Source organism: Paroedura picta, chromosome 7 (assembly GCF_049243985.1).
Source record: "Paroedura picta isolate Pp20150507F chromosome 7, Ppicta_v3.0, whole genome shotgun sequence".
Taxonomy (NCBI): domain Eukaryota; kingdom Metazoa; phylum Chordata; class Lepidosauria; order Squamata; family Gekkonidae; genus Paroedura; species Paroedura picta.
The window spans coordinates 58,089,030-58,116,251 of NC_135375.1; the positions used below are offsets into that span (position 1 = coordinate 58,089,030).

The following is a 27,222-nucleotide window of genomic DNA, read 5'->3' on the forward strand; positions in this document are numbered from 1 at the left end:
GCTGGGTGACTTTGGGCTCGCCACAGCACTGATAAAGCTGTTTTGATCGAGCAGTGATATCAGCGCTCTCTCAGCCTCACCCACCCCACAGGGTGTCTGTTGTGGGGAGAGGAATGGGAAGGCGATTGTAAGCCGCTTTGAGCCTCCTGGTAGGGAAAAGCAGCATATAAGAACCAACTCTTCTTCTACCCCCCAATCCAAACTATCTGCTTCATTACAGAGTACCTACTTTGTGAACCAACATTTTTCTCATAGCACAACACTTGCCTAATAAACATTGATTCTCTTGTTCCTTATGAAGAGGCTATATGTTTCAGATTGTCCAAAATACTACTAGTGCAAAAATTATTGCTCCTCACTATCATACTTGGTTTCACTGTCTACACTTCTCCAAACTTTGAGAAGTTCCTGGGTGAACCGGTATTTGATACTTACCATTACATTACTGATCTACATCCCTCCTCCTTTCTCTGGAGCGACATCACCTCCTCCCACTGAAAACACTGGATGAGAGTCTTCTTGGTTCCCATTAATCACACATCAGTCATCATCCTAGCCCTGAAATCTACTAGACAAGTCAACAGTTGTGAAATGTTGAATGATGACCACACCATACTTTCTGCCTTTTACAGAACAAAGAAGAAAGGAACAGGTATGTGCTTTTCATCCTTGTGGTCAACTGTACAGCTTTCCCTGGCTATGTGGTTTGTGGGACTGTGTAACTCCAATTTATTACTACTTTATTTGAGATGTAAAATAGAAAGAGTATCTGATAGTATTCAGAATATTCCTGAAAGAATTAATTGTTTTTTCTGCTGCAGTCACTGTTAGTGGCATTCTCTGTTGATCTGTAACCCTTGCACACTGTATGGTGTTACTTCATCTAAATAAAAAGTAATGCATGGATTTGTTTTTGGATTTTTTTCTGTGGACCAAAGCAACTACTACCTTATTTTTTTTCACTTCAGGAATACCAGAATTTGACTGAGGAATACATACCTCAGGAGCTAATCAGGTAATGCCCCGACAAGTTGGTTTATATGAATGCATTAAGCAGAGTAACAACCAATACTCTCCAGTATTATTACTATAAGAATAACTACATTTTCCCTTTGCTCTTGACGTTTTAAGGTACCTGTGCGTTCTATTTGGTATCACAGTGATATTTGATTAATCACAGGCTTCTGTGTTTTCAGTGGGATGGTTTCTGTTTTTTCTTCTTCCCACAATTCTGTGCCTGATGCTAGTTGCACCCTGCACCCACTGAAGTCAGCTGAACATTCAGTAAAAAACAGCCTGAAAAATCTCACCCACTCCTTTTTTAAATTTAACATTCTGGTGAAGCGCTCTAGAGAAAGAAAGAAAAAGCTTGCAAATGCTTATGTGATTCTCATTTTCCTGAATAAAAGATGTTATATGACTTTTGCTTTTTAAATCCCTCATTGCTTTGAATCTAAGAGCTGGAAAATCACTGGAATTTCTATTTTTCCTTGAGTACAGAAGTCCAGCCATGTGAATTAAAGAAAAGATGAATTGATAGAACTGAATGTGGCTATCTCCATATTGGAAATCATTGAGGGGGGGAATTATTTTAGCAAACGGGGAGCTTTTAAAAAACATTGCTTTTTAAAACAAAAAATCTATACTATGTATAAAGATTTAAAAATCCTTACATTCTTTGTCAAAATAATAGAAATGGCCCAAGGATATCAATTGTTCACTGTTTATATAAAAAAGTTTGCACATTGCCTTTCTTTCCATGTGGACCGCAAATGAATTGTGTCACTGCTCTCCCACCTCTACTGGAAAATGGAACCTGATGTGTGTGAGAGATCTGGGGAGTGTGGGCTATCAAACCTTCATTTCTAGTGCTCAAGCCCCATCTTGTGGTAAGAATGGAAATTTTGGGGAAACATTTTTAATGCATGTAAGAAAAAATGAAAAAATCTGAAATTTTAATATGGGATTTATACATCTCTGACAACAGCTATAACTATATTTTGCTTCTCAGAACTAGAAATAGCTTCTGATAATAGCCTGGTGGGCATTTGTGATTACTGTGTGGTGAGGGGCAACCACTCTGCATATGCTTCATGTTTGCAGCCTCAGCACACAGTGAAGGAGTTATTCTTGCCTTAGGTGTGCTTTGCTTTCAATCTGAATCTTCTAGATCATAGCCTAAAACTCTAAAAACTGTACAACTGCACTCAAAATGGAAGCACAAACTGTCAGATTCTATAATAGTTCCTTGAAAATTTATTTAGCCCATCTTTTGCTTTCTTGGAAAGTTTTTTGAAAGTATGATACATACATATATATTAAATAAATAAAATGATCCACAGTCTGAAAGCAAGGTACATGGATTACATTTTGCTTGAGTAAAAAGGGAAACCTATCGGTCTCTTGCACCAAATGAGTAAAAGTGCCTCACCTACTGTTCTCACCTCCCAAAAAAAGTGATCTGAGGATCCTATTTTTAGGAAATTCCAGATGGAATTCTGCTTGATATTAGCATTGCACATCCTCCCCCCTTTCTTTCTGCATTTAAAACTCTTTGGCTCCAATTCATTTCCACTGAAGAGAATGCCAGAACTCCCACTGACGTCAGCTGTAGGGAATCAGTTCCTTTTGTGACTTTGAAACACGCTCATATTTTCTTTTGAAACTTGTCTACATTACTTCCTGGAATACAGTTGGATCCTTTCCTTTGAAACAAAAATGAATTAATACAAGCTGCTTCCTAGAAATTAGGAGCCAACCAAATTAGCTTAGTTTCCAATGAACACAGAAAAAGAATGAGCAATCATTCACCTTTGCAAAGTAATTTCCTACAACAAATGAAGCTTTAAAACCAAAGTGAACAGTAGTTAACACTGACCATGTATGACAGCTCATGTATAACCTACATTCTAGTAATACCAAAAAGAGATTAATGTCTGTGTTGGTCTTTAACATCCTTGTGGTTAGCTATATACCAGGCAGACAGTGCAAAACATCTAATAATTATATTTTTACTTTATATCTAGTGACATACATTCAAAGTATAGGCAACTTTAATGATTTTCATATCAACTGGATAAATACATGTTCCAGTCATGTCAAAGAAACAAAAGATTTTAGATAAATTACTGTGCTCTAGAACAGTCAGTCATGGAGCCAAACCGACAACCCTGAACTGAATCTTCAATGAGGTTGCTCAGATTCTGGTGCGATATGTGGATGAGGTTAAACTGACTAGAAACAGGAATCACTAATCTGTGCATGTGTACAAGTGCCAACACAGTCATAGATTTCAAAAGAGGAAGCCTATAAAAGGAGGTATCTGGTAAAAAGGAAGTTGAGAGGAACAGTCAAGAATGTCGAATCTCTCCAAAGGGCTTGGGGGTTACTCAAAATCTCAATGCTAGAGGCTTAGTTATAATGTGTACCGTAAGTCAGGAAAGGTAGTAGGAAATCTAAAAGGCCACCAGCATGGCTGGTGAGCAGGGTAAGGAAAGCTGTTAGAATGAAAAAGGCTTTCTTCAGCAACTGGAAAGTTTGCCCAATGATGCAAACGAAAACCAACATGAGCTTGCAGAAAGGAAATGCAAGTGGACTATTGGTGGTGCAAAAATGTATTTTGAAGACCATATCACAGGGAGCATTAAGACCAATAATATATATGTATATAAAATACTTTAGGAGCAGGAAACTGGCTAAGGATGCTGAAGGACTACTGAATGACTATGGAATTAAAGAACTAAAGGAGGATAACAGCTGAGAACCTAAATGAATTCTTCTCGTCTCTTTTCACTGCTGAACATATAGATCAGATACTTCCTGGATGGGGAGGATGTGTATCTTTGGCAATTAGTAGTGACAAGGAATTCTTGAATTTATAGACAGATTGTAAACTGGCAAATCACTGGGACCAGATGGTATCCATCACAGAGTTCTCAAAGAACTCATCTTCTAAGTTATGCAGCATGTCCCTAAGATCACCCTCTGTACCAAATGACTGGAGAGTGACCAATGTAACACTCATTTGTAAAAAAGAATTCAGAGAGCAAGTATGGTGTAATGATTAAGAGTAGAGGACTCTAATCTGAAGAACCAGGTTTGATTCCCTACTCTTTCACCTGACGCTTGCTGGGTGTCCCTGGGTCAGGTACAGAACTCTCCCAGCCCCATCTATGTCACAAGGTGTCTGTTGTGGGGTAGAGGGAAGGAAGCTGATTGTAAACTGCTTTGAGACACCTTAGAGGTACAAAAACCTTCATCTGGAAAATTACAGGCTGATTAGCTTAATGTTTGTTCTGGGCAAATTGATGGACATAATCATTAAAGATAGAACCATCAATTCCTGTTCTTTTATCTTTTAGAATTCTTTGAAAATCTCAATAAACATGTGGCCTTTTCACCCAGCCTGACCTGGAAAGTGAGTGGGGAAGAGAGGTAATAAAATGAGGAGAACAAGGAAGAAGTGCTGTTTTGCACAGATTCCATCAAGAGGGACAAAGCTCTCACTTGAGGTCTGCTAAGGCAGCCACTGGCCATGGGGAGCAGAAGCAAGCTTTAAGAAAATCTTAACTTGGGAGATACCTGTAACTTTTTACGATAGAGAGGCTTGTCCTATATTTTATTGATAGGGCATGTTTAGTGAGGAACAAAAGGATTTCATTTTTACCCAATTTCTTTTGGAATCTCTTGTTCAATTTGGTGCTGTACTAGAAATATGCTTGTAAACATTTTTTTAAATATTTTTTTTTGATGACGGTAGTAGTTCTCTGTTCTACATAGACCTCCACCACCTTGGGCACACTATTACAAAGGGAAATCTGAGGAAGGAAAGGAAGCTGGCAATTGACAAGAAACTATTCTTCCAGGAGTGTCTCCAGTAATAAATTGTCTCCATGGTGGCCAAGCACTGGAAAGAGGGAGACACAGAGGCAAGGCGTCAGAACTGAAAAGGGTTCAGTGGTGAGAGAGAGAGAGATGTCTTTTTAGAAGTTAGGAATGCCTTGGAGTGGGCAGGGTAGAATAGGGTCTGCAAGCTGAAGCAGGCTCCTTGTGCTACAGTAACGAGAGAATCAGACCTGATTTATGATATCAGGCCTCTCTGCTCAATTCCTTCTCCTACTGCTACGGCAACATTCCTAAAATGAGATAAGTGGTTTTAATTCCATTTTATCCGAGGAAGTGAGTTTTGACTCTGGCTCATACTGGAATAAATGCTATGAGCCTGTAAGGTACCATGGGATTTTTGTTGTTGTTTGTTTTGCCACAACAGTGGCCAGATATGACTACTCCTCAAAAAACAAACCCAAAACCAAGTTACCAGAAAATAAGTTTTATTGCTGGAAAAGTGGTGTTGTATTAGTACAAAGGCCCATAAAACAAACATTTTCCCTCTTCAAAAACAAAATTGCAATTCACAATTGTTTCTTCCTTTCATAAAGAAAATACAAAATATGAATCCAAACACTGAGTGTAACTCGTTGCTACTCTTTGGTTGGCAAAGGTATATGACTGAATTGAAACCAGGGATTGGGATGTGCTTTGGACTGTTTCACGTGTGAGATTCTTTTATGTAACATGTTACAGGTACCAGCTGTCAATAAAAGCACCATGGCGACTTATACTTATTAACACATAATGGCACAACAATTTAAAAAATACTAAAATAAACTAAATGTCAACTCATTGTACAAAAAGTCACTTACAAAATAGGCTATGATAAAATGAGGCATATTGTGTGTAACTACAGTATTAATGAAATTTCTTAATTGTTTTCAAATATGCTTTGTTTCTGTGCAGCATGCACTTCTGGCAGTTCTGAAACAGCTCAGTCATATCCATTTCAGCATTAATCCAAGCCAGCACCAAACAGAATGAGAAATCAGATGCCCCTTCCTAAGAAGAGGTTTGTATTCAGCTGCCTACAGTAATGCAAGTATGTAGAGCACCTTTAGTTTGTAATGGATGAGGTGTTATGTGATATACTGAGGTTATCTGAAGGAAATACAGTACGGTTTGGCCTGCAAAGTTAATGTACCCCATGCAGTCCAGGTATTTTGCTACAGTGGTTGTGCATCATCTTCCATTCTTGCTTCTCCTGAATATGGAATCTAGTCCCTATGCCTATGATGTGAGCATTAATATTGAGTCTTACAGGTACTGGCATTCTGTTCATAGACATTAATGATGTCCTGATGCTGCTTGGAAAAATATATTTTTGTCCCTATAGAAGTGTACTACAGTGCTCATCTGGCTCTATTATAGCATTTTGAAAAAATGGTTTTTATGCTATATGGACAACTGGCACAATTATGACAGGAAATATTTTTTTAAGAATCAATTAGTTTTTCTTCTTATTTTTAAAAAAGAAAGAACCTCTTACTCATAATAGTTCAAATTGATAAAATCTCAAAGAAAAACAAATGTTTCCCTTTTTTGTTAACATAGATTGTTAATTTCTCCATATATTACTGCATTAAAAATAAATAAAATCTCTATTTTTTAATTTAGGAACTATAGCAAAATACCTAACATGCTAGACTGCTAACATGAAAAAGGGTAACTCACATTTTTGTGCCATATAGTGCCATATGCTGACCTCCTGAATGTCCATTTTTTATTTTTAAAAAATATATTTTAAATTGAGGTTATATAGAAGATACAGTAACCATGACTGGCATTGTAGTCAAAGCTTTGGACATGGTAGAATCAAATGGCCATTCTGCAGTCTTGGACAGAATGGAGATTATACAGAGGTCTTTATCCATTATAGTCTTTGGTCTTTACAAAAAATAATTCACTGATTTCTTTAAAGCTTTTGAAGAGCAAAGTATCTTCAGGTGGATAAGTACATGGAGAGATGTGGGTCATTCATAAAGTGAAACTTAGTAGTGGAGGTTTTAGTAGAGTTCAACATAAAGCCTCATTTTCAGAGCTTCTCCAAGCTCTCCTAGGAGGTAGTTGTCCTCATTTCTTTCTTCCAGTTTCTTTAGTTCATTCTTTTTGTAAAGAGGAATGCTAACGATTTCCAGTGTGTAAGTGCCAGGCACAGCCTGTTTTTTAACAACCTGAAGATAACTGAGCCCATCCACCTGGTGTATCCGGAAGATACTGCTGTCATTACCAGAAGAGACAATATAGCGGACATGGTTTGTGAGGAGCTGTATTGCAGGCATGAGATCTAGGATGTGTTCCTTATTGCCAAGGGTAGAGATGTTCAACTTCATTATCAATGGATGGTCGATGTCCAAACTTTCCAGACTGATCTGTTCAACCAGAAGTGAAAGTTGAGGGCAAAAGGTTTAGATAAAACTTTGCTGCATCCCAGAAGTCTTCTTCTGAATCTCATATGCAACTAGAGATGAGTTTTATTAATGAATAAAAATACAAGACTTTGCACACAGCAGACTTAATTTAACCATTTGACTAAAGGAAAAATATAGGTTTTTGTAACTTTCAAGGAAAAGTTTAACATTTCAAAGTATTTCAAAGTATTTCAATAACATTTCAAAGTATATTTGACTGAATAATGGGAAATTATATAAATTCTGACTATTCTGACTATACCGGGCCTTCTTGAGCCCAGATTTCGGTCACCCAATCATGGGTTCATGGATTCTAACAACCTGGTGGTCCCTTACCCACGTGAAGTGCTCCTGGCCTTGACCAGGGCCAAGGTCTTTTTGGTCCCGGCCCTTACCTGGTGGAATGAGCTCCCGGAAGATCTAAGGGCCGTCTTGGAACTATCATGGTCCTGTAAAATGGAACTCTTCCACCAGGTGTCTGTTTGAGGCTGGATCATGGAAGATCCTTGGGTCCCTCCTCCAGATATTCCTAAACATCTTAACCATCTTCACATCTACCTCAGGGCATGGAGTCTGATGGGAGGGGATTCAAGCAGGTATGGGAATTTAGGTGGGAGGGTCAACTGATATAGGATTTTGCTGCCTTTTATTGTAATTAGTGTAATCTCTGTATTTTATTGTATTTTATATTTTTTACTATCTGTAAACTGCCATAAGATGGCCAAAAGCGGGGTTTGAAAAATGTAAGTAATAATAATAAATAATAAACAATATTTATTATTAAGTAATAATAATAAATAATAAACAATATTTATAGTAACAGATGTATTATATGGCACAGTCATAACATCCTATGCTACATTTTGATATGGTGTTGTCTTTCTTGGACTATAGATAATATACTAACATTAGTGAAAGGCAAAATAAACAGTGCTGGTAGGATAGAGTGAAGAAGAACCAGTTCAAGGATGCATTAAAATCCAAACTTGTAAATTTAATATTGATTAAATGGCATGGCACAGATTTCCCCTGGGAACCTTTGTTCCTATTAGAAATGCCCATTACACTGATTTATTCTTGCTCATAAACTAACTTTTACTCTTTTATTATGCTACAAAAATGAAATGTGAAAACTTCTTTGAAACAGAAGGCAGATCTACATAACTCTATATTCCTGCCATGATAACTAACATAGACTGATGCCACCTACTGGTCAGAAGGTAGTATTCGAAGGCCAAGACTCACCTCGAGCCGCGGTTTGACGCCGCGGCAGCGCCAGGAGGCCGCGTGCTCCTGCTGGGCTATATAGCCCAGGTCACGTGGTGGGGGCTGAGTGCTGGCCTATTTAAGGCCAAGCGCGAGGCTTCTCGGCCTCTCCGTGCCGCAGCCAGCAGAACAGCAACCCTCCCTCCCACCCTGTTTTATGATTCATTGTTAATTTTGTGCTAATTTGTCGCAGCTGTGTGTTTCGGTCAGTAAGGAACCTGTTTGGCAGGGAGTCCCATCTGTGTACGGGACTCCCGTCTGAAGAGGGTCTCCTTAATGAGGCCGGTCACGGAAAAGGCGTGGCCTAGCTGGCTGGGAGGCTAGGGGCCTGTGGCCAGGCAGCTGTAGATTCCAATGGAGGCGGACGCCCTTTGGTTCTCTAAAGTTGCCTCCCCTGCGTGGAGATACCATGACGTAGCGTGACCCGCCCTTCCAGCTGGGAGCGAGGCGGGGACCCCGAGCGCCACAGTGGTGAATAAAATGCAGCTGGATGGCTGAATGTGGTCAGGTTCCCTATCCGGTCGTGGGGCCAACCCTCCGTTGAGGATATGTTGTAATAAAGGCTGCGGCCATTTTAATGCCAGCAGGAGCACCGTCTTCCTTTATAGTCGCCGCCTGATAGTCAAACACATCTTCCAGTTCAGTAGTGGTTGTTCCTCTCCCTGTACTGATACATTTTCCTCCATAAGTTGGAGGAAAAGATCAGCAACCCTATTTGGCAAAATCTCTGGGACTTAATTCAGCAACATCAACTAAAAGCAAGCTGGACCTGTTACTTGTTTACCTTAGCAGGCTCAGTTTCATTGATGCTCCTTTTCTTCCTGTTGTCTTTCTTGGAGTAACCATTAATTTTACATTCATAACACGCTTCAGGAGACAGAGAATTCTCTTCATCACCATCTAGTGGCAGATACTGACCTTTATTAAATCCCAGTCCTGAGACACAATGTCTGTTGAAAAACAATTATGTTATACTTAGAAGTCACATTGTAGCCTCATCATGAATTGGTGCCCTCACCAGAATAAATAAGTTGTTAACACCAAGACCAAATCTTAAAGGTGCCCTTGGATTCAGATTTTGTTATACACTAGATACCGTGTGCAATACATTCATGCAAAACACTCATAGTTTGAAGATTCAGACACAACCACCAGCCATAATTTGTACTAATTGTGGCTTATATGGCACAGTCATAACATCCTATGCTACATTTTGATATGGTGAGAATTATTTTGGCTATCCAAAATGGCTGCCCTTGAAAAAATCCCAAGAATATTCAGGATATTCTTGGATTGCCAGATAATCAAATTTAAAAGGCATTTAACAGGACTGCAGTCCCTTTAAATTCATTTGAGGTGAACTTGCAGCTTGCAGAAGTTTAAAGGGACAAGAAGTCCTTTAAAGGTCTTCAGAGTTCATTCACAGCTTGCAAAGGAACCAGATTTCTTTTAAATGCCTTTCCCCCCCTTTCATTGAAAGCAATAGAGGATGTGGACACCTCTAATCCAATCTTTTTCAAACTTGGAGATGTTTTTGAGGAGAGGCACTAGGAGCTATTTGGTGAATCTACCTAAAAAAACAGCATCCCAGAGTCCCATATTGATTCTCCATTATACCCTATGGCAGGAGTGGCCAAACAATGGCTCTCCAGATGTCCATGGACTACAATTTCCATGAGCCTGTCAGCACAGGGTATACAGTACACAGGAACAATATTCAGAGTACTGAATTGTGACGGACAGTTGGCTCCACCTGGTAGCATGTCACAGTGGTTTAATTATACCTCTGCAAGAGGACAGAATACCTGGTTGTGAGGCCTGTTACTGGTGATGAGAAAACCTGGAACAGTTTAGTCTGACTCTTGGGAAAGGGAAGGCTGATGTGAGTGGAGTCCTGTGGGTGTAAAATTACTCCACTTGGTGGCTAGGCAGTGAAAGCCTGTTTGTAACTGCAAGTGTTAAGAACATTCAAATTACAACTTGAAGGCATAACTAGCTTCAGTTTAAGTGCCTTCTGGGACTGTCTGCCTTGTCAAACTATGCTTTAAAAACAACCTATACATAAATATTGTCTGTTATTTTTATACATCTTCTGCCTCAGTAATCTCCATGTCCTTGCTCACTGCAAAATATATCTCACAGCTTTGAACCCAAAAACTTTAACTTGCTACTCCAACTACACCTTATAACTGAAAGTATTATTTTTAAAAAGCCCAATTCCTTCCAAAATTCCACAAAGGTGGTGGGGATCCCTTTGGTTGCTTTATAGAAACCTGTTTTATTTTTCTTTGCATTATTATACTGGGCTATTAAGAACATAAGAATGTAAGTGAACCCATGTTGGATGAGTCCAATGGCCCATCCAGTCCAATATTCTGTATCACACAGTGGCCAAAATACAGGTGCCATCAGGATGTTCATCAGTGAAGCCAGAACTCCTGAAGCCTTTCCACAGTTGCTCCCCAAGTACCAAGAATGCAGAGTATCACCGCCCCAGACTTTGACACTTGTGTTCTAACAGTTGTTACTAAAAAGAAAGGAAGTGAAAAACTATACTTCATATGCTGCTATCATCAGTCAAGAATATCAAAGCTACTTTAGAATTGGAAACCCATATGCATTTTCTCAATTTGATAATGGCTTGAGCTACCTAATTTTTGTAGGGGAGCATGATTAAGCTATGTAATAAAACATGCTGTGATACACAGCATTATAATAGATGCTGTCCTATGGAGGAGACAGTCAAATACTTACCCTTGTCCAACTCTGTAATATCCAGGAGGGCATCCACAAAGATATCCACCTTCTGTATTGGAACAGCCATAATTGCATGGGTTCTTAGCAGAAGAACATTCATTAACATCATGGCATGCACTTGCAAACTGGTCGTATGAAAACCCAGAGGGGCATGCACATTTATAGCTTCCAAGTGTGTTGTAGCATGATGCCGAGCCACAAATATTAGGATTCGAACATTCATTTTCATCTGTTAGACACATGAAAACATTTTCTTTATTGAAGCACAAGAATCTTCCAGGAGAATACTAGTCAACCAGTTTCCAGTATTCAGTGATCAAAAATTTTCTAAATAAATAAATTCCTGAATTCTTAATCTTATGATGTTCAGAATATAGATCAGAGTCCTTGTTATCTGTAGAAATATAAAATTTCTAATCAAGCATGTTTCAGTATAGTAATGGATAATAATATCCCACAAGGGAGGATGGGGTTGTGCCTGGATCAGAGTCCTTGTTATCTGTAGAAATATAAAATTTCTAATCAAGCATGTTTCAGTATAGTAATGGATAATAATATCCCACAAGGGAGGATGGGGTTGTGCCTGGAGGAAGTAAACAAGGCAGTCCCTCATTTGTTATTTTCAGGAATGCACTCTCCATACTAAAAGATATGCTGCCTCTACCGGTTGTTCTGAATACTGGGTTCCAGAGTGCTCAACCCCCCCCCAACAAAGCAATTTGACCAAGAGACAAATTGCCCTATATACTCGCGTATAAGCCTAGTTTTTCAGCACCTTTTTTTACACTGAAAAGCCCTCCTCGGCTTATATGCAAATATATACATATATTTGTTTTTTATTTTTTTAATCTTTCAGGCTCCTTCCACATCAGCTCTTCATTTGCTCTTGCGAATATCTGCCACGCAGGGGGACTTCGGGGGGCAGGGGCTATCGGCCAGGCCAAAGGTCTCGATTCCCTCAGCGGTAAAAGCAGACAGTAAGAGCGGACGAGTGTTAGCTCTCCCGTCCTGGGCTGCAGTGAAGCTCCTGCGGCCGCCTCCGTCTCCGCTTTGCCTCTCCCCTATATGCAGATATATTGAACTAAAAGCCTGCTCCAGCCAGCCAATCGTTGCATTGCTGTAGAAAAGCCCTGATTGGCCAGGGTGCCAGTTCCTGGTTCCCAGGTTGCAAGGCTCCCTTAAAGGGGAAGCCCTAATTCTCTTGGCAGAAGCCCTAACTTCTCTTGGATTTATTCCCCCTCCTCTGCTGTCTCCAATCTTCCCCCCTCCCTTGTTCAAGAAAAGACGCCCCTGCTGCACTTGGCAATCCCCCTCTTCTTAACTTCCCTAATCACATACAGAACACTTTCTATTTCAATGGGGGAGGGAATAGAGGAAGACCCAAGTTCAAATAGATAATTCAGCAGTATCCACAACAGAATAAACAAAGTAACTGCAGAATCAGCCTTAGTTACACAGCTTTTTATACATCCTACATCATGCCTACCTCAGAGAGCTGCCCAGCCAATTCCATAATGCCACTCTTAGAAAGTTATTTCCAGGACCCCCTCCCTCAGCCCTCCCTAAGAACTGTTGATACATTGTTTACAGAACAAAAAGTACATTCCTTTATCTGGGATCTTGATGGAGAGAAGTGACTTGACCCAATCTCTAATATAAGCATTCTGCATTAGATGTGCCATTTGGCCGCTTCAGCGGCCATTCCCGCTGGTTGCAGCCAGCGCTGCGCTGCGCCGCGGAGGGGAGGGGGAGGGCGGTGCGGGTGGCAGCGTGAAGGCAGGTGCAACTCCACAGGCACAGAACTCCACACTTGTGCAGTTGCTCCCATTGTCGCGCCGCTGCCTGCACTGCACTCCCCCTCGTGGCACGGTGCTGGCTGCGACCGGCGGGACTGGCCGCCGAATTGCACATCCCTATATCTGCATCCTGCATTATCTCTATGAAATTTTTTGAGGACAGCAGCAGGCAGAGACAGGCCCTCCCTCTCTTGAGGTTCCACCATGCAATTTCATAGATATCTTTCCAATAGGTACTCAATCAATAAGAAGGTTGCAATCATTTCTTTGAATGTCATTCCATCAATATGATAAATGTTTAACAAATTATAAAATATGTAAAAATTAAATTTTTCCCCACTTATTTGGGAAACGCTTCCAGGGATGTCAAGAAACCCCAAGGTTTCATGAAACCCTGGTTAAGAAAGTCTGCTTTATAGGAAAGAATCGAGAGAAAGCACTGAGGACAGGACAAAACTGCTTGATGCCACAGGCCCCATCACAATAGAATGTGATGGAATATTGGAATTGTTTTTTATAAATGTAGATATGCCTTTTATTGGGAACCTTAATCAATTATATGAAGGCAATTAAAAGCAAGGTGAGAAAGCAGTTAGTGTCTGACATGCACTTTAATGTAGATTTGGGCACATCATATGAGAGGACAAAAGAAATCTTATCAAGATTTTGGAACTGATAATGGTATTAACAGTAACGTGTACAGTATACAAACATAGAAAATCATGGTCTACAAATATGCACTGTTTTCAGATTCTAATTTGAAACTTGGTGTGCTGATTTATTTATTAGTTTTAATCTTACTTTTCAGACATGTAAAACTTGAATTTTGGAATATTCTGCTTGCAAAATAGTCTTACCAACACATTGATTCCACTGGTAATGTTGAACATATCCTTGTGGGCAACCACACCTGTAACCACCAAGAATGTTTTGGCAACCATGTTGACACCTGTGATTTCCTTCACACTCATCTACATCTGTAAAGAAACAGTGTGGCAAAAGCAAAACAAGTACAAATTAAACAAAGTGAAATGCACCAAGACACTCCTCCAGGAACCTAGGTGTTACCCTTGATGCTTCCCTCTCTATGGAGGCTCAGGTCACAAGAATAGCGTGGCTGGCGTTCTTCTACTTGCAACAAGCCAATGCCTTATCTGGACACCAGAATAATCTGGCCACAGTGATCCATGTGACAGTCACTTCTCTTATCTGGACACCAGAATAATCTGGCCACAGTGATCCATGTGACAGTCACTTCTCTAACTCACTCTGTGGGCCTACCATTATCTCTGCTCTGGAAACTGCAACTTGTACACAATGCAGCAGCCAGGGTTCTTACAGGAACTCCCTGGAGGGCCTCTATATGGCCTGTACTACACCAACTGCACTGATTACTAGTCAAATCCCAGATCAAATGTAAGGTCTTGGTAATCACCTTCAAGACCATATGTGGTCTGAGACCGGGTACCTGAGGGACCACCTCTCTGCCTATGCCCCCCAGCGAGAGTTATGCTCAACCAATTCCAAGAAGCTGGTGATCCCAAGAAAGCTTTCCTGGCCTCAACCAGGCCCAGGACATTCTCTGTCCTATATCCCATTTGATGGAATGAAATCCCATAGATTAGGGCCCTGCTGGAACTAGCATAAATCTGCAGCACCTGCACAATGGAGTTATTCTGCCAAGCCTTTGGTTGAGGCCAATTAATCAGCAACATCCATCGAGCCACCAGGAACATCTCCCCATCATATATGCCTACTAGACACATCATAAAGCATGGCAATAGTTACATTAGGGTTATATGGATATATGAATAGTTGCATTATAGTTATACTAGAAGTTAAGATCACTGTAGGGAAATTCAGCGGGCGCTAGGAGTGTTTCCCCCCTGCCCCCCATCCCACCTGATTCCGCGGCCCCCTCCGGCCTGATGCCGGGGCTTCAGAGCAGCGCAAGGAGCCGGGCTTTTGCCTGGTTCCATGGGCCACTTTGAAGCTGCACCCCCCGTACCCTCGCGCCCAACGCCGGGGCTCAAGAGCAGGCCAAGGAGCCGGGCTTTCGAGTGAAGGAGCCAGGCTCCCCCGCCAAGGGACATTCCCTGAAGCCCTCCCTTCGGCCGGCTCCACTGGACTGCAGGGCTTTGGGCTGGGCCAAGGGACAGTCCTAGGGCTGCACAGTAGGGTAGGCTGGCTGACCTTCTTTGTCAGCGGACAGCCATATAATGGTAGCTGTCGGCCGAAGGAGGCCCTGGTTGGCGGGTGGGCAGGAAGCGCCTCTCGAATCATCAGTCTGGGGGCAAGGGGCTAAGGGCCTCCCTTCCCGGACCGAGCCCTCCCCCACACCCCTTACTTTTTTATTTATACCGCTCCCATGGAGCGGTGTAAAGGTGGTTAACAGTTGAATGTTTAAAAAGTTGTTTTAATCACTGAGTTAAATTTCTTAATTCCTGGAGTATTATTCCAGAGTATTCATGAATGCTGTAAACTGCCCGGAGCCACAAGGGATGGTGGTATAAATATAAATGTGTAAAAAATGATGTTCAGAAAATTGTGTAAGAATGAAATAACATGCATATTTACTTGTAAATATGTTACATGGAACTCAACATAATTTATTTCTTGGTAAATATGCATAAAATTGAATTGTACACAATCTTAAGAAGAATTTCATCACATAAACATGCACCCTTCTTTGATTTCCCTGGGAAAGTGCTCAGACTTTGCTACAAACCTCAACGGAAAAAGCTCCATAGCTTCTTGGGGATACTTACTTCATTGTTTGGTTAACTACTATAAGGAGGAAATATATTATCTAAATGTGTTTCACTGCAAGTTGAATTCACTGCTTCACAATCTTCCTAAACAGTTGACCACCTTCAAGGAATTGACACAGATATTTCAACACATCTGCATTTTTAAAAAGTTAATATACTTGGTTCCTGAACTCCCTTATAATTTTCTCAGATGTCTGAAATTCATTACTACCACATCTTTGTTATTCTCAAAACCTTTTCCTATATTAATTGCTTCCTTTAATCTTGAAATTGAGTGATAGTCAATTACTCATTGAATTACTCATTGAACATTAAATACTTCATCTTTAATATCTTGCCAGGATTTGAGTTTTCCTCAAGCATTTAATATATTCCTATAAATTAGAAAATTCTTTTTGATTCTTGTAATTCTATCACTATATGCTTCTATTGGAGGTAGCAATGGAAAGTTAAAATCAGGAATTCCAATGGAAGAAACTTAATTTTAATAAAGAAACAGCGATTGGAGATTTTCAGAAAAAAATGAAATCTTTAAATCAGAAGAATTTTGAACATGGAAATAAACCTGGACGATATTTGGCATACTGTCTCAAGAAGGAGAATGAGTGATAACATGCAGAAGAGACCAAGTTACATATACAGAGAGAAATACCAAAACAATGTTAATGCTTTTAAAGAGCTCTAAAATAAGAAACCTGTCACAGGAAATAAGAGAATATTTGAAAGAAATATTTTTGTAGTGGGATCATCTGTGTGCCAGGTCATGCCCACCCCTATTTTGGACTATTCTACATATCATAAATGGATGGAAACACACTTGATGTGATACTCAGGATGTTGCCATCAATTCTTCATTTTAGTTCACCTTTCTCTTCCTCCATTTTAATGTGAGAATGAACCTTTTCTGTGTGAGGCCAAGAAAATGAGTTTCTCAACAACCAAGGAGCATGATTAAATCAAATCTCACCAGAATACAGAATTAATATGGCATAAGGTACTAACTAAAATATAATTACACACAGAATATTCTGGAATTAAAAATATGAACTAGCTAGCTAAACTATTCAGATTTTAAAATGTTGCAATGTTGGTTTGAAGCACCTTTAAGACCAGCTTAAATCCAGAATAAAACTTTGTTGATGTTAAAGGTGCCACAGGACTCAAACACTGTTCACAAGGATCACACACATCATATTATGCATACTTTTGTAAAGCTGTGATATTACTTAAGGAATAAAATTTGCAATTCGTTGGATCCAATGAATAAGTTCACTGAAAGTGTTAGCAAGTGGAAGAGGGGAGAAAGGTGATTTTACTTGATGCATTTTACTTGTGAAGCTCTCCTGATTGTTAGAGAATGAAGACAAATGACAACTTGTTTGGGGAAAGGGAAATTGGAGAAAGAGCTTCTTCCCTAAACTCAACATCTTCCCTAAACTCTTCAGTGAGCCTAACCTTTAGAATCATAGAGTCAGAAGGGACATCTAGGGTCTTCTATTCCAACTCCCTGCACCATGCAGGAACTCACAAGTATCTGATCCCCCACACACACAGTGACCCCAATTTCATGCCCAAATGATCTCCCCATCAAAAATCTCCATAATCCAGCCTGGCCTGGAGGAAATCCATCGACCACCCCACAGCGGCAATCAGCAATTCCCTGGGTATGCAAGGAAGGGCCACAAGAGACAAACACTGGCACATCCCAATCTGCCTAAGTTTATAAAAGTCAGCATTTCTGTCAGATGACTCTAGTCTCTGCTTAAAAACTTCCAAAGGAGAACCCACCACTTCCCGAGGAAGCCTGTTCCACTGAGGAACTGTTCTATCAGGAACTTCTTCTGGATGTTTAGCCGAAAATTCTTTTGAATTAATTTCAACCCATTGGTAATAATGACTGGTGTTCAAGTTTTACCTTCACAGTTCAATCCAGATGAATCTAGAGAGAAACCTCTTTGACATTCACAGGTGAAACTTCCAGGAGTATTCTGGCAGATCCCTTTTGACCCACAAAGCAAAGGCTGGGATCCACATTCATTGTTATCTAAACAAAAGCATATCATTTTTGTATGGAGACACAGGATATAGAAATTAACCAAGTATTCAAAAGAGTATAAAAAGATTATACTTGAACATTTATACAAATCTAGAACTGTATGGAAAACTCACGTCTTTGGACATCTTATTTGCTTGAGATAAATCTGAATTGTGGTAGGATATGGGCTTTTGAGTACAATATACTGTGGAAAGTATTAGTCAGCATAGTGCTAGTATAGGGAAGGGGGAAAAGTGGCACGCCTTTTGAAAACGCACCATAGAATTGACTTAACATGAACACAAACTGAGAGCCAGTTTGGTGTAGTGGTTAGGAGTGCGGACTTCTAATCTGGCATGCCGGGTTTGATTCCCCCACTCCCCCACATGCAACCAGCTGGGTGACCTTGGGCTCGCCACGGCACTGATAAAATTGTTCTGACCGAGCAGTGATATCAGGGCTCTCTCAGCCTCACCCACCTCACAGGGTGTCTGTTGTGGGGAAAGGAATGGGAAGGTAACTGTAAGCCTCTTTGAGCCTCCTTCGGGTAGAGCATATAAGAACCAACTCTTCTTCTTCTTTTTCTTCTACAATTTCAATTGTCTGGAGGCCAATTAAAGCTACAATCTGTTGATCTATCAATGAAATTTGTTTTTGATCAACTCCATTTAAAATACAATTGTAATAATACTTTGCCCCTTTGTTGTCATATGGTTACATTTACAATGTAATACAGAGCACACAAATATTTACTAAAAAAGCTGAGAGAAGCTTTGATTTCTTCCAAAAATTTCTTTATCTTAATTATATACATTTCCTCCTAGAAGTCCTGAGCAGCACTACAATAATACAACTGTGATAACTGCCTGAATATGTAGCAAAACGTTTTTTAAAATGTAAAGTAGATGTTCAAATAGCACCTTGTCATTTTTTCCCTTTTTAAATGGAAGAAAATTCATTGTTTCAGTTGGTCTTACCAATACAAGCTGTATGATGTTGTGTGAAACCTGGTGGACATTTACATGTGAAACCCCCAAGGGTATTCGCACAAAGGAATTGGCAGTTATGTTGTTTAGTTTGACATTCATCAAGATCTGAAAGTGAAACGGTGCAATATTTGTTCCTTTTACAACATAGTTACTGTAGTATGATCAAGACAAGTTACTTTTATTTCAGCAGAGCAGCTCTCCTACATAATAATCCCATGTTGTTGCTTAAACTGCAGAATCAGAAGAATTTAAGCACAATCCTTTGAGAAGTACAGCAGAATTCTAGAGCTTCTGTAAACCTTCTAATTATGAAACAGGATGTGGTTTCAGAAGCTAAATGATGCTTTTTCATCAGTATAGGAGCTCCTATAATAGAATGACTGCAAAAGAGGGAAGGGCAATTTTTCCAAATTCCCTTTCTGCTGTGGACCACCCCCTATTTGCCTTCCATGCTGTTCCTGTGGGTCCACTGACCCAAAAGAGCATAACATAATAATCAGGAGAAAAAGGAGGCTGTATTGAGGGCAGAGAGGTGGAGAAACTCGTTCTTTGCTATACTTAAGGTTCAAACCAGTATTCAAATTTAGGATGATGTACATTCATCATTGTCCTAACTGCATGTTTCCTTCCCTTGGATTATGTTGCATAATATTTTGCTATGATTCATGGAAATTAGCCAGGTATCAAGTAACTCTTCTAACAATGGAAATGTGGCTGCAACTATACAGTGTATCAACATGGATATTTTCCTTAGTTCTCCCACTTTAGCATTTTGTGGAAGTTGAATACTGTGAGAAATGAATGAGTAGAAAACTATTCCGTTCCTTACCTTTACAGGTCTTTCCATCTTCCTGGAGGATGTAGCCACGAGGGCATGAACACTGATAGCTTCCATCAGTGTTTTTGCAGATGAAGTTGCATGGTTTAGGAGACTGAGAGCATTCATCAAGATCTAATTAGAATAATGAACAGTTAGTCTTTAAGTGTATTGAAAGAAAAAATGTAAACAATCTTAGCAACTGTAAGAAATCTAATTTTTTTCACAGAAAAATTATTGAGGTGGTGAATAAAAGTGTGCTACTGGTGAACTTCTAGTTTTCCCTAGAAGAAACAATATATTGTCTTTTCAGGTTAAGATACACTCATCATTTTTCTTCATTTGCAATTTATATTCTACCTTTGTCCTCCAAGGGGACAGTTTCTTTTTTCCTTTATTTAATCCAGTGAGGTGAAGGAAGAAAGGGTGGATTACTGATCTCCAGTTGCCCAGGCCTTGTGCTATTTGCAGCAACAGGGCGCAAGTTGGGAGAGATTATCTCAGTATGATCTTCTTCCCAACCACAGACTGGGTCAATAATGACTGAAATCTCAACCTTTTCTTAGGTGCAGTAGAATAAAGGTAGAAAGTATCATATTGACTATTTTCAAATTTCTGTATTGTGTGGTTGTGAGTGTGTGTGTGGGCGGGGTCTGTTAAGGTGATGGTAACAGCACCTTTTCACATCACTCCCACTACAAGAATTATCTTGCTGTTATTCACAGTAAAGAGGATGAAACTGATGCTTTGGGGCTGAGTAGCGAAAAGCTTTCACACTTTGACCAGATTGATGAGGTAGGCAGCTTCATAGTGGGGACCCATAGTGGGGACCCAAGACCCATTCCTGACTACCTTTTCTCTGTTTCCTCTTCTCCGCTTCTAGTGAGAGTAAGGGACAAGGAAAGGAGAAACAAAAATAAAAAACAGCCCCCACAGAAAGAAATGCATTACTTTGTGTAGTTATGCAAACCTCTACACTCCTCAACAAAAAAAACATTATTTACAGATCTAAAGGCAAAGCCTATTCAAGAAGGCGGTGGTCTGCTCTCCATATTGAGGTCAAAAGTGGTCCCCATCCTCCAGTAAAAAGCAATTATTATAAAGATCAGCCTTTGTAAACATTTGAACACAATTTTTGTATTACGGGGCTTTAATTTGCAAGTATAGTGAGGAAATGTGGAAAGTTATACATGAAACAGAATGTGGTGATAATGCTTACCCACACATGATGTACTACTAATATCAGTGGTATAGCCAACTTTACAAAAACATCTGAAAGAACCCATGGTATTTATACACTGTCCATGTGTACATAGGCTTGGCATGACTTTACACTCATCAATATCTGTGAGAAAACAATACATATGAAAATTTGAAAAATATTTCCTAAGAAACAATTCATGATAAATTTTGAAACATAAACAACCTAACATTTGCTTTTTTGATTATGTGATCTTTTAAAGAAGTTTTGAGAATTTATTTCTGCTAGAACTACCATGCAAATATCATGACAAAGCAAATAACAACTACTTTTTGTCTCTCACTAGCAGTCTCCCTGAACATTGGTCACTGGCTCCTATTCTGCCCAACAACACTCATACTCACTCTAGCAAGAGTCAACCCGCCCACAACTCTGCCTTCCAAAAATCCCGGGAATATTATCATGCTCCTTATATACATTCCTAATGGAAGATTAGTGGATCTTTTGTTTCCGTAATCATCACTACATTTGCAACAAAATTATTTATATATGGACCCTCTCTAGACTTTTCACAGAAATAGCACTCTAGAATTTGAGGTAGCATCCTGTAGAGAAAGCAGACAGGACAGCTCATTTGTGTACTCTCCAGTCCAGTTTTGCTTTGCTGCAGAGCTGAATGAGGCATGTCAACACTCCCACAATGGTGGGATAGCAGCATGCCTCTACCCCGCCATCCCGTGGTGGTATCCCTGTGCCCCCCCGCTACCACTGCTGCTGTGAAGTGCAGCGGACCTTTCCCACCACGGAGTTGTGTGTGTACATGCACAACTCCAGGATAGTCCATTTGTGCTGGGGAATTTGCCCCCCTGTGTGTATGTGGGAAGCAGCAGGACATGCTGCCCACTGCTAGGAACCAGCAGTGGCCCGGCTCAGCCACCACTGTGCATAATCGGTCTTATAGTTCAGGACAATTGTAAATACAGCTCTCCATGAACCACTGTGTGAGTACACTTCTGTATATAGCCTACAATTGTACTCATATTTAATTTCAACCCCCCTCCCCCACACACACATCCTCTGTGGCCAGAATTTCAAAGATATGTCACAGTATCCTTGCATTTCTGGTGTTCTGGTCAGCATAAAACACAGAAGTTGCTTGGCTACATCTGTTTGAAGGCACATTGCCAGATTTTGTGGGCGCGGGACATAAAATGCTCAGATCAAAGAATTAGAAAAAGGCTCAGCTCTGTGAAACAATACCTCTTCCATCTGTGGTGTACCCTGGTCCATGGGGACAAAGTTTCTTGTAGTGAGTAATTCCAGGAAGAGGGCAAAGCTCACACTGATTACCCCAGCCTCTTCCTCCATCACAGCAACACTCTGACTTGGTGACAAGGTTACGGCTACTAGATGCCATTTGACACATAGTCTGTAAGACTTCAGAAAAGCAGAAACCTTGGCGGTTATCTGTGAAGTGAATTGAGGTAAAGTGTACAATTAGCACCATCAGTTCTTATTCTTATGCATTCAAACAGAATTCTAGAAGGGAAGAAAGGACCTGCCATGATGGTGGTTAAAAATGGTAAAAGGTGGCAGGATGAATGTGGTAAGTTTTTCAACAGAAGATTTTAAAAAATTCATTCATTCATAGATTTCTATAACTACCCCTCCTGGCTCTGCTGGCTCAGGGCGGTTCACAACATAGCACTATCATGGTTCTAAATTTTCTCAGTGAATGTGCATGGTTCAAACTCAGGTTAGATTTCCTTACTTTTATATATTTAAAGATGTTTCTTTACTGTTAAAGTACAACAGATTACAATGAGCAAGTTTGTAAACATAACATATAAACATGATGAAGTGAGATGATAACTAAGAACATTCTCAGCATCCCAATTACCCTCTGAATACACTATAGGCATGATAATCCTTGCTTGAATGTAGCAACTGAAAGTGCTCAGAGGATACCTTTTATGTTACTTTTCTAATGTAATTAGTTTTTCTCCAAAAATACGACGGCTGAAAGCATAGAAAACATGCCTTCTTTTCTGGTTTAGCAAATATAAATCCAAGTTGGCAAATACATCCCATATGATACGTTCATTTAACAAAATATGAAAGAACATAAAATTCTTTACCAATGCACTCAGTTCCTGATGGGCTTGACTGGAACCCTTCATTACATTCACACCCGTAACTCCCAATTATGTTGATACAGCGACCATTTTCACAAATACCAGGCTTCATACGGCATTCATTTTCATCTTTGCCACAAAGGCAAATGAAAAAAACAAAAATAAGCCACAAACATCAAATCACAACAGCCAGATATATGCCAAAGACAACCAAAACCAGTTTAAGGTATTTACCTATGAAGAGTTACTCTGCTTTAAAACCACTTAAATTAATGGGCTTAAACTGGAGTAACTCTGCACAAGATTGTGTTTTCCGCAACTGTGCTAAAACTGGCTATCAGGGTTTTTTTGTTGGCTATGCTCTTTACCTACAGAATGTCTAAGCTGCTGTCTTGCTCTAATCCTTCCATTACTGAAGGAAAAGGTTCAGTTATATATATAAAAAAATTACAATGTAAGTTCTGTATGAAATGAATAAAATTTTAACAAGTGAAATTGTTGTGAAAAAGCAACTCCCCCAAACAAACAAGAAACCCATAACATTGTTTCAGTATGAAGAGAAGAACTGCCTGATTGCAGGAGGCAGAGACAGAAATAGGTACTCAAAAAGTGGGTGAATAGAAGCAAGAGAGCTAAGGAATTTAGACAGCTAAAAGATGGGATGATATAAGGGAAATAGAAGCAAGATATTAAAGAAAGGATATAAAGAGTAGGCAGAAGAATGAGGAAATGGGGCTGAAGCAGTAGAGGGCAAATAAAGAAGCACTGGGAGAAGAATTCAGATTTTTTTTTTTGCAAACCTGTTTTTTCCCCCTTAGGTTTGTAGAAAGATCTATCCTGTCTGTTCATGGTTCCAATCTCTGGATTTGAGTATCCACAGAAGGAGGCATGATCATAATAAGATATATTGTTATTAACTTCCTAATGGCCAGAATCCACACTTGAGTTTAATAGTTTAATAGGCTTTCTTCATCACAGCTGAACAGAACACAGCATTCCTTCTTAATACCCACCCATGCAACCTTCTCCATCTGGTCTACGAGTCATTCCAGGGGGGCAAATACACATGAAAGTTCCAATAAGATTTTTGCACATCATGCCTCTTGATTCACAGTCATGAAGACCCTCTGCACATTCATCAAGATCTTTTAAAAAGAAACATAATCTATTTAGTAATAACTACTATTTATTCTTTGGAAAATATACAAATGACTTTTTAAGTTTCTCAGTGATGAGAGGTAAAAGAACAGTAGGCTACGTAGTGGTATATGCAACTGTACTATTTACTAAGAAAAACATAGTGAAATTAAGGGAACTACCAAGATTCTGTGTGTTATCTCCAACATAAGTTCTACAATGAGAACAAATGGCAATATCTCCAATGTTTTTTTTCAAAATGTTATGTTCCCGCATAAGAAAGTTGACATGCATCATACTTACAGAACTTACTAAACAAGTCACTTTAGAATTTTGTTCTAACCACTGTGTAAAAAGTGATATGTTACAAAATATAATTAAATCAGAAACTTTAAGAAAAGATCAATACCTTTGCACATCTTTTGATCATCTCTTAATTCATAACCCACTGGACAGGTGCATTCATAGAAACCAAATGTATTTATGCAACGAAAAGCACATAGCAAAGGGTTTTGTGCGCATTCGTTAATATCTAAATAGGAAGAAAAAAACTGTAAAAGTATAGATACCTCAATTGTATTTGAATAGTCATTAGTACATTTTTAAAATAAAGCTTAGTGTATTAATTTAGTAAAATAATGACCTGTGAGCACAAGCTATCTCATGTGTTGGGCCACGCCTTTAACACCTCCCAGCCCACCGCCACACACCCCCTTCCCACCCCCACCCCAAACGCCCATCCCCGGCCGACCCTGCCAGCCCTTTCCCACCCCCCCAAACTTGCCGCTCGCCGCTTCTCTGCCTCTCCCCAGCCTTCCCCGCCGATGGCCTCCCAATGCTCCACGGACGCGCCAGCATGCCGACACGCCCAGCACTTGCCGCCCCACCTCAAAATGGCCGCCGCCACCAGGAGACCCCCGTGGAGCTGCCGCGAGCACAGCCAGCCGCCCGCCGCAACCCGAGCTGTCCCCAACCAAGCGGACCGCCCAACCCTCGCTGCCCCGAAAATGGCCGACACCACCCGCCGACCGCCGTACCCGCTGACCGCAAGCCACCCGTCGCTGCCTCCTCCAAGTCCCCTTGCCACTTACTACACATCATCCACGCCGAGAAGATGACGCCGCAGCTGAGCCGCTCCGCCGCCAGCGCCCCGCACAGCCCTCGCGGCCCGGCAACAACATGGCCGCCGCCACCCAAAGATCGCCGGCAGGCTGCTGACATGCCTGCGCAGAGGCGAACCGTCGCCGCAAGCTCCCAGCCATTGCCCTGCCGCGCTGCCACCCACTGCCCTGCCGCCACGGTGAGTCTTGCCCACCGAGGAGGGGGCCCAGATCGACACGCCACCGCCCCCACACCAATGCCCACCTGCCCTGCTGCCCGCCACCATACCCACCTGCACCTAGCACCCGCTGTAGTTTAACCACAGTGGGCTTGATCCCTAGTTTTATCATAATAGAGTAGTAACAACCATCAATTGAGGTATGTTTGGTCATGAGAAAGAGCCTCTTGTGGCGCAGAGTGGTAAGGCAGCCGTCTGACAGCTTTGCCCATGAGGCTGGGAGTTCAATCCCAGCAGCCGGCTCAAGGTTGACTCAGCCTTCCATCCTTCCGAGGTCGGTAAAATGAGTACCCAGCTTGCTGAGGGGTAAATGGTAATGACTGGGGAAGGCACTGGCAAACCACCCCGTATTGAGTCTGCCAAGAAAACGCTAGAGGGCGTCACCCCAAGGGTCAGACATGACTCGGTGCTTGCACAGGGGATACCTTTACCTTTACCTTTACCTTGGTCATGAGAAAATCACCATGAGTTTTTCATGGCAGGAGGGAATTTGAACTTGTATATCCCCAGACCTGACTCCTGCTGGCAGTAAAACGGCCTCCAAAATGGAGGGTTGGCCCCCAAGACCAGGTAAGGAAACCTGAACCTTCCCAGCCATCCTGCTGCTTGATGTTAAGCTTCTGTGGCGCTCGGGGCCCCCGCCTCACTCCCAGCAGGGAGGGCAGGTCACACAACATCACAGAAGATTTCTTTGGGAGGCGACTTACTGGGGACCAATGGGTGTCCGCCTCCACTGGTATCCCTGGCTGCCTGGCCACAGGCCCCTGGTCTCCCAGCTGGGTAGGCCACACCTTTTTTGTGGCTGGCCTCGTTAAGGAGACCCCCTTTCATCGGGAGTCCCATACGCAGACAGGACTCCCTACCAACAGGTTCCTTGCTGGTCATAAACCGCAGCTGCGACAAATATAGAACTTATAACAACATATTGAAACGGTAAAACTAGGGTGGGAGGAAGGGTTGCTGTTCAGGCAGCCACAACACAAAGAGGCCGGGAAACAGCGAGCGCCACCTTAAATAGGCTAGCATCCCTACAGTATAAAGCCAAAGGCCAGGGTATATTTGTAACATTTTGAGATTGAATAGAGGTATTGAAGTACCAATTTTCGCACAAGTGAGAGGAACAACCACTGAGGAAAATTCCCTTTGAAAACGGATCTGGATCCTGTTCTGGTTGGATGCTACAATAAACCTACAAATAAGAAGAGACTTTTTACTTTTCTTTATTCTGTATTAGTTTTGTTTATGCTGTTAATAGCCTTGGGATAGGTTTTTTTCCTCTTTTTGTGTAAACCTACAAATCGTCCCTCTTGTCTGTATTTGATAAGTAAAGTGCTAGCTGCTTAGTCTGGCAAAGATGGTAGGAAGCCTGGTGAGCAGCGTTTGTGACTTGGGCCCCCTATCAATATGGAGGAGACCAAGATCACACCCAGGCTCCTAACAGTGGTTGAAGTTGTTAGTTGTACACCATTAAGAGCTAGGAGTTGCAATGCCCTATTGGGACATGCTGACACAGTTGGAGAACCTCCGTTTTAGCTGGATTCAATTTCAGCCGACTCTGCTTGAGCCAGTCCACCACAGCCTCCAGACAACTGCCCAGCATGCTTGGGGGTGCAGATAAATGGCTGTCCACCAACAGAATTATGACTATCATCATGCAATAAATAATTCATCAAGTTTG

The 27,222-nt window shown here is 41.0% G+C and overlaps 1 protein-coding gene across 3 annotated transcripts in view; it reads right to left on the reverse strand.

The window, feature by feature from the left end:
- Positions 1 to 5,313: 5,313 nt before the first annotated feature.
- The window catches only part of FBN2 (fibrillin 2), a 206,627-nt gene continuing 184,718 nt past the window's right edge, over positions 5,314 to 27,222 (reverse strand). For all 3 annotated transcript variants that reach the window (XM_077344464.1, XM_077344463.1, XM_077344465.1), the window contains 12 exons: positions 24,615 to 24,737; positions 24,082 to 24,213; positions 23,072 to 23,197; positions 22,194 to 22,400; positions 20,952 to 21,077; positions 19,745 to 19,867; positions 18,904 to 19,020; positions 17,807 to 17,935; positions 13,978 to 14,097; positions 11,322 to 11,553; positions 9,352 to 9,517; positions 5,314 to 7,262 (listed from right to left, as the gene is read on the reverse strand). In XM_077344464.1, coding sequence (XP_077200579.1) covers positions 6,897 to 7,262; positions 9,352 to 9,517; positions 11,322 to 11,553; positions 13,978 to 14,097; positions 17,807 to 17,935; positions 18,904 to 19,020; positions 19,745 to 19,867; positions 20,952 to 21,077; positions 22,194 to 22,400; positions 23,072 to 23,197; positions 24,082 to 24,213; positions 24,615 to 24,737 — 1,967 coding nt within the window. In that variant the 3' untranslated portion in view covers positions 5,314 to 6,896. The remainder of the gene's footprint in view (positions 7,263 to 9,351; positions 9,518 to 11,321; positions 11,554 to 13,977; positions 14,098 to 17,806; positions 17,936 to 18,903; positions 19,021 to 19,744; positions 19,868 to 20,951; positions 21,078 to 22,193; positions 22,401 to 23,071; positions 23,198 to 24,081; positions 24,214 to 24,614; positions 24,738 to 27,222) is intronic.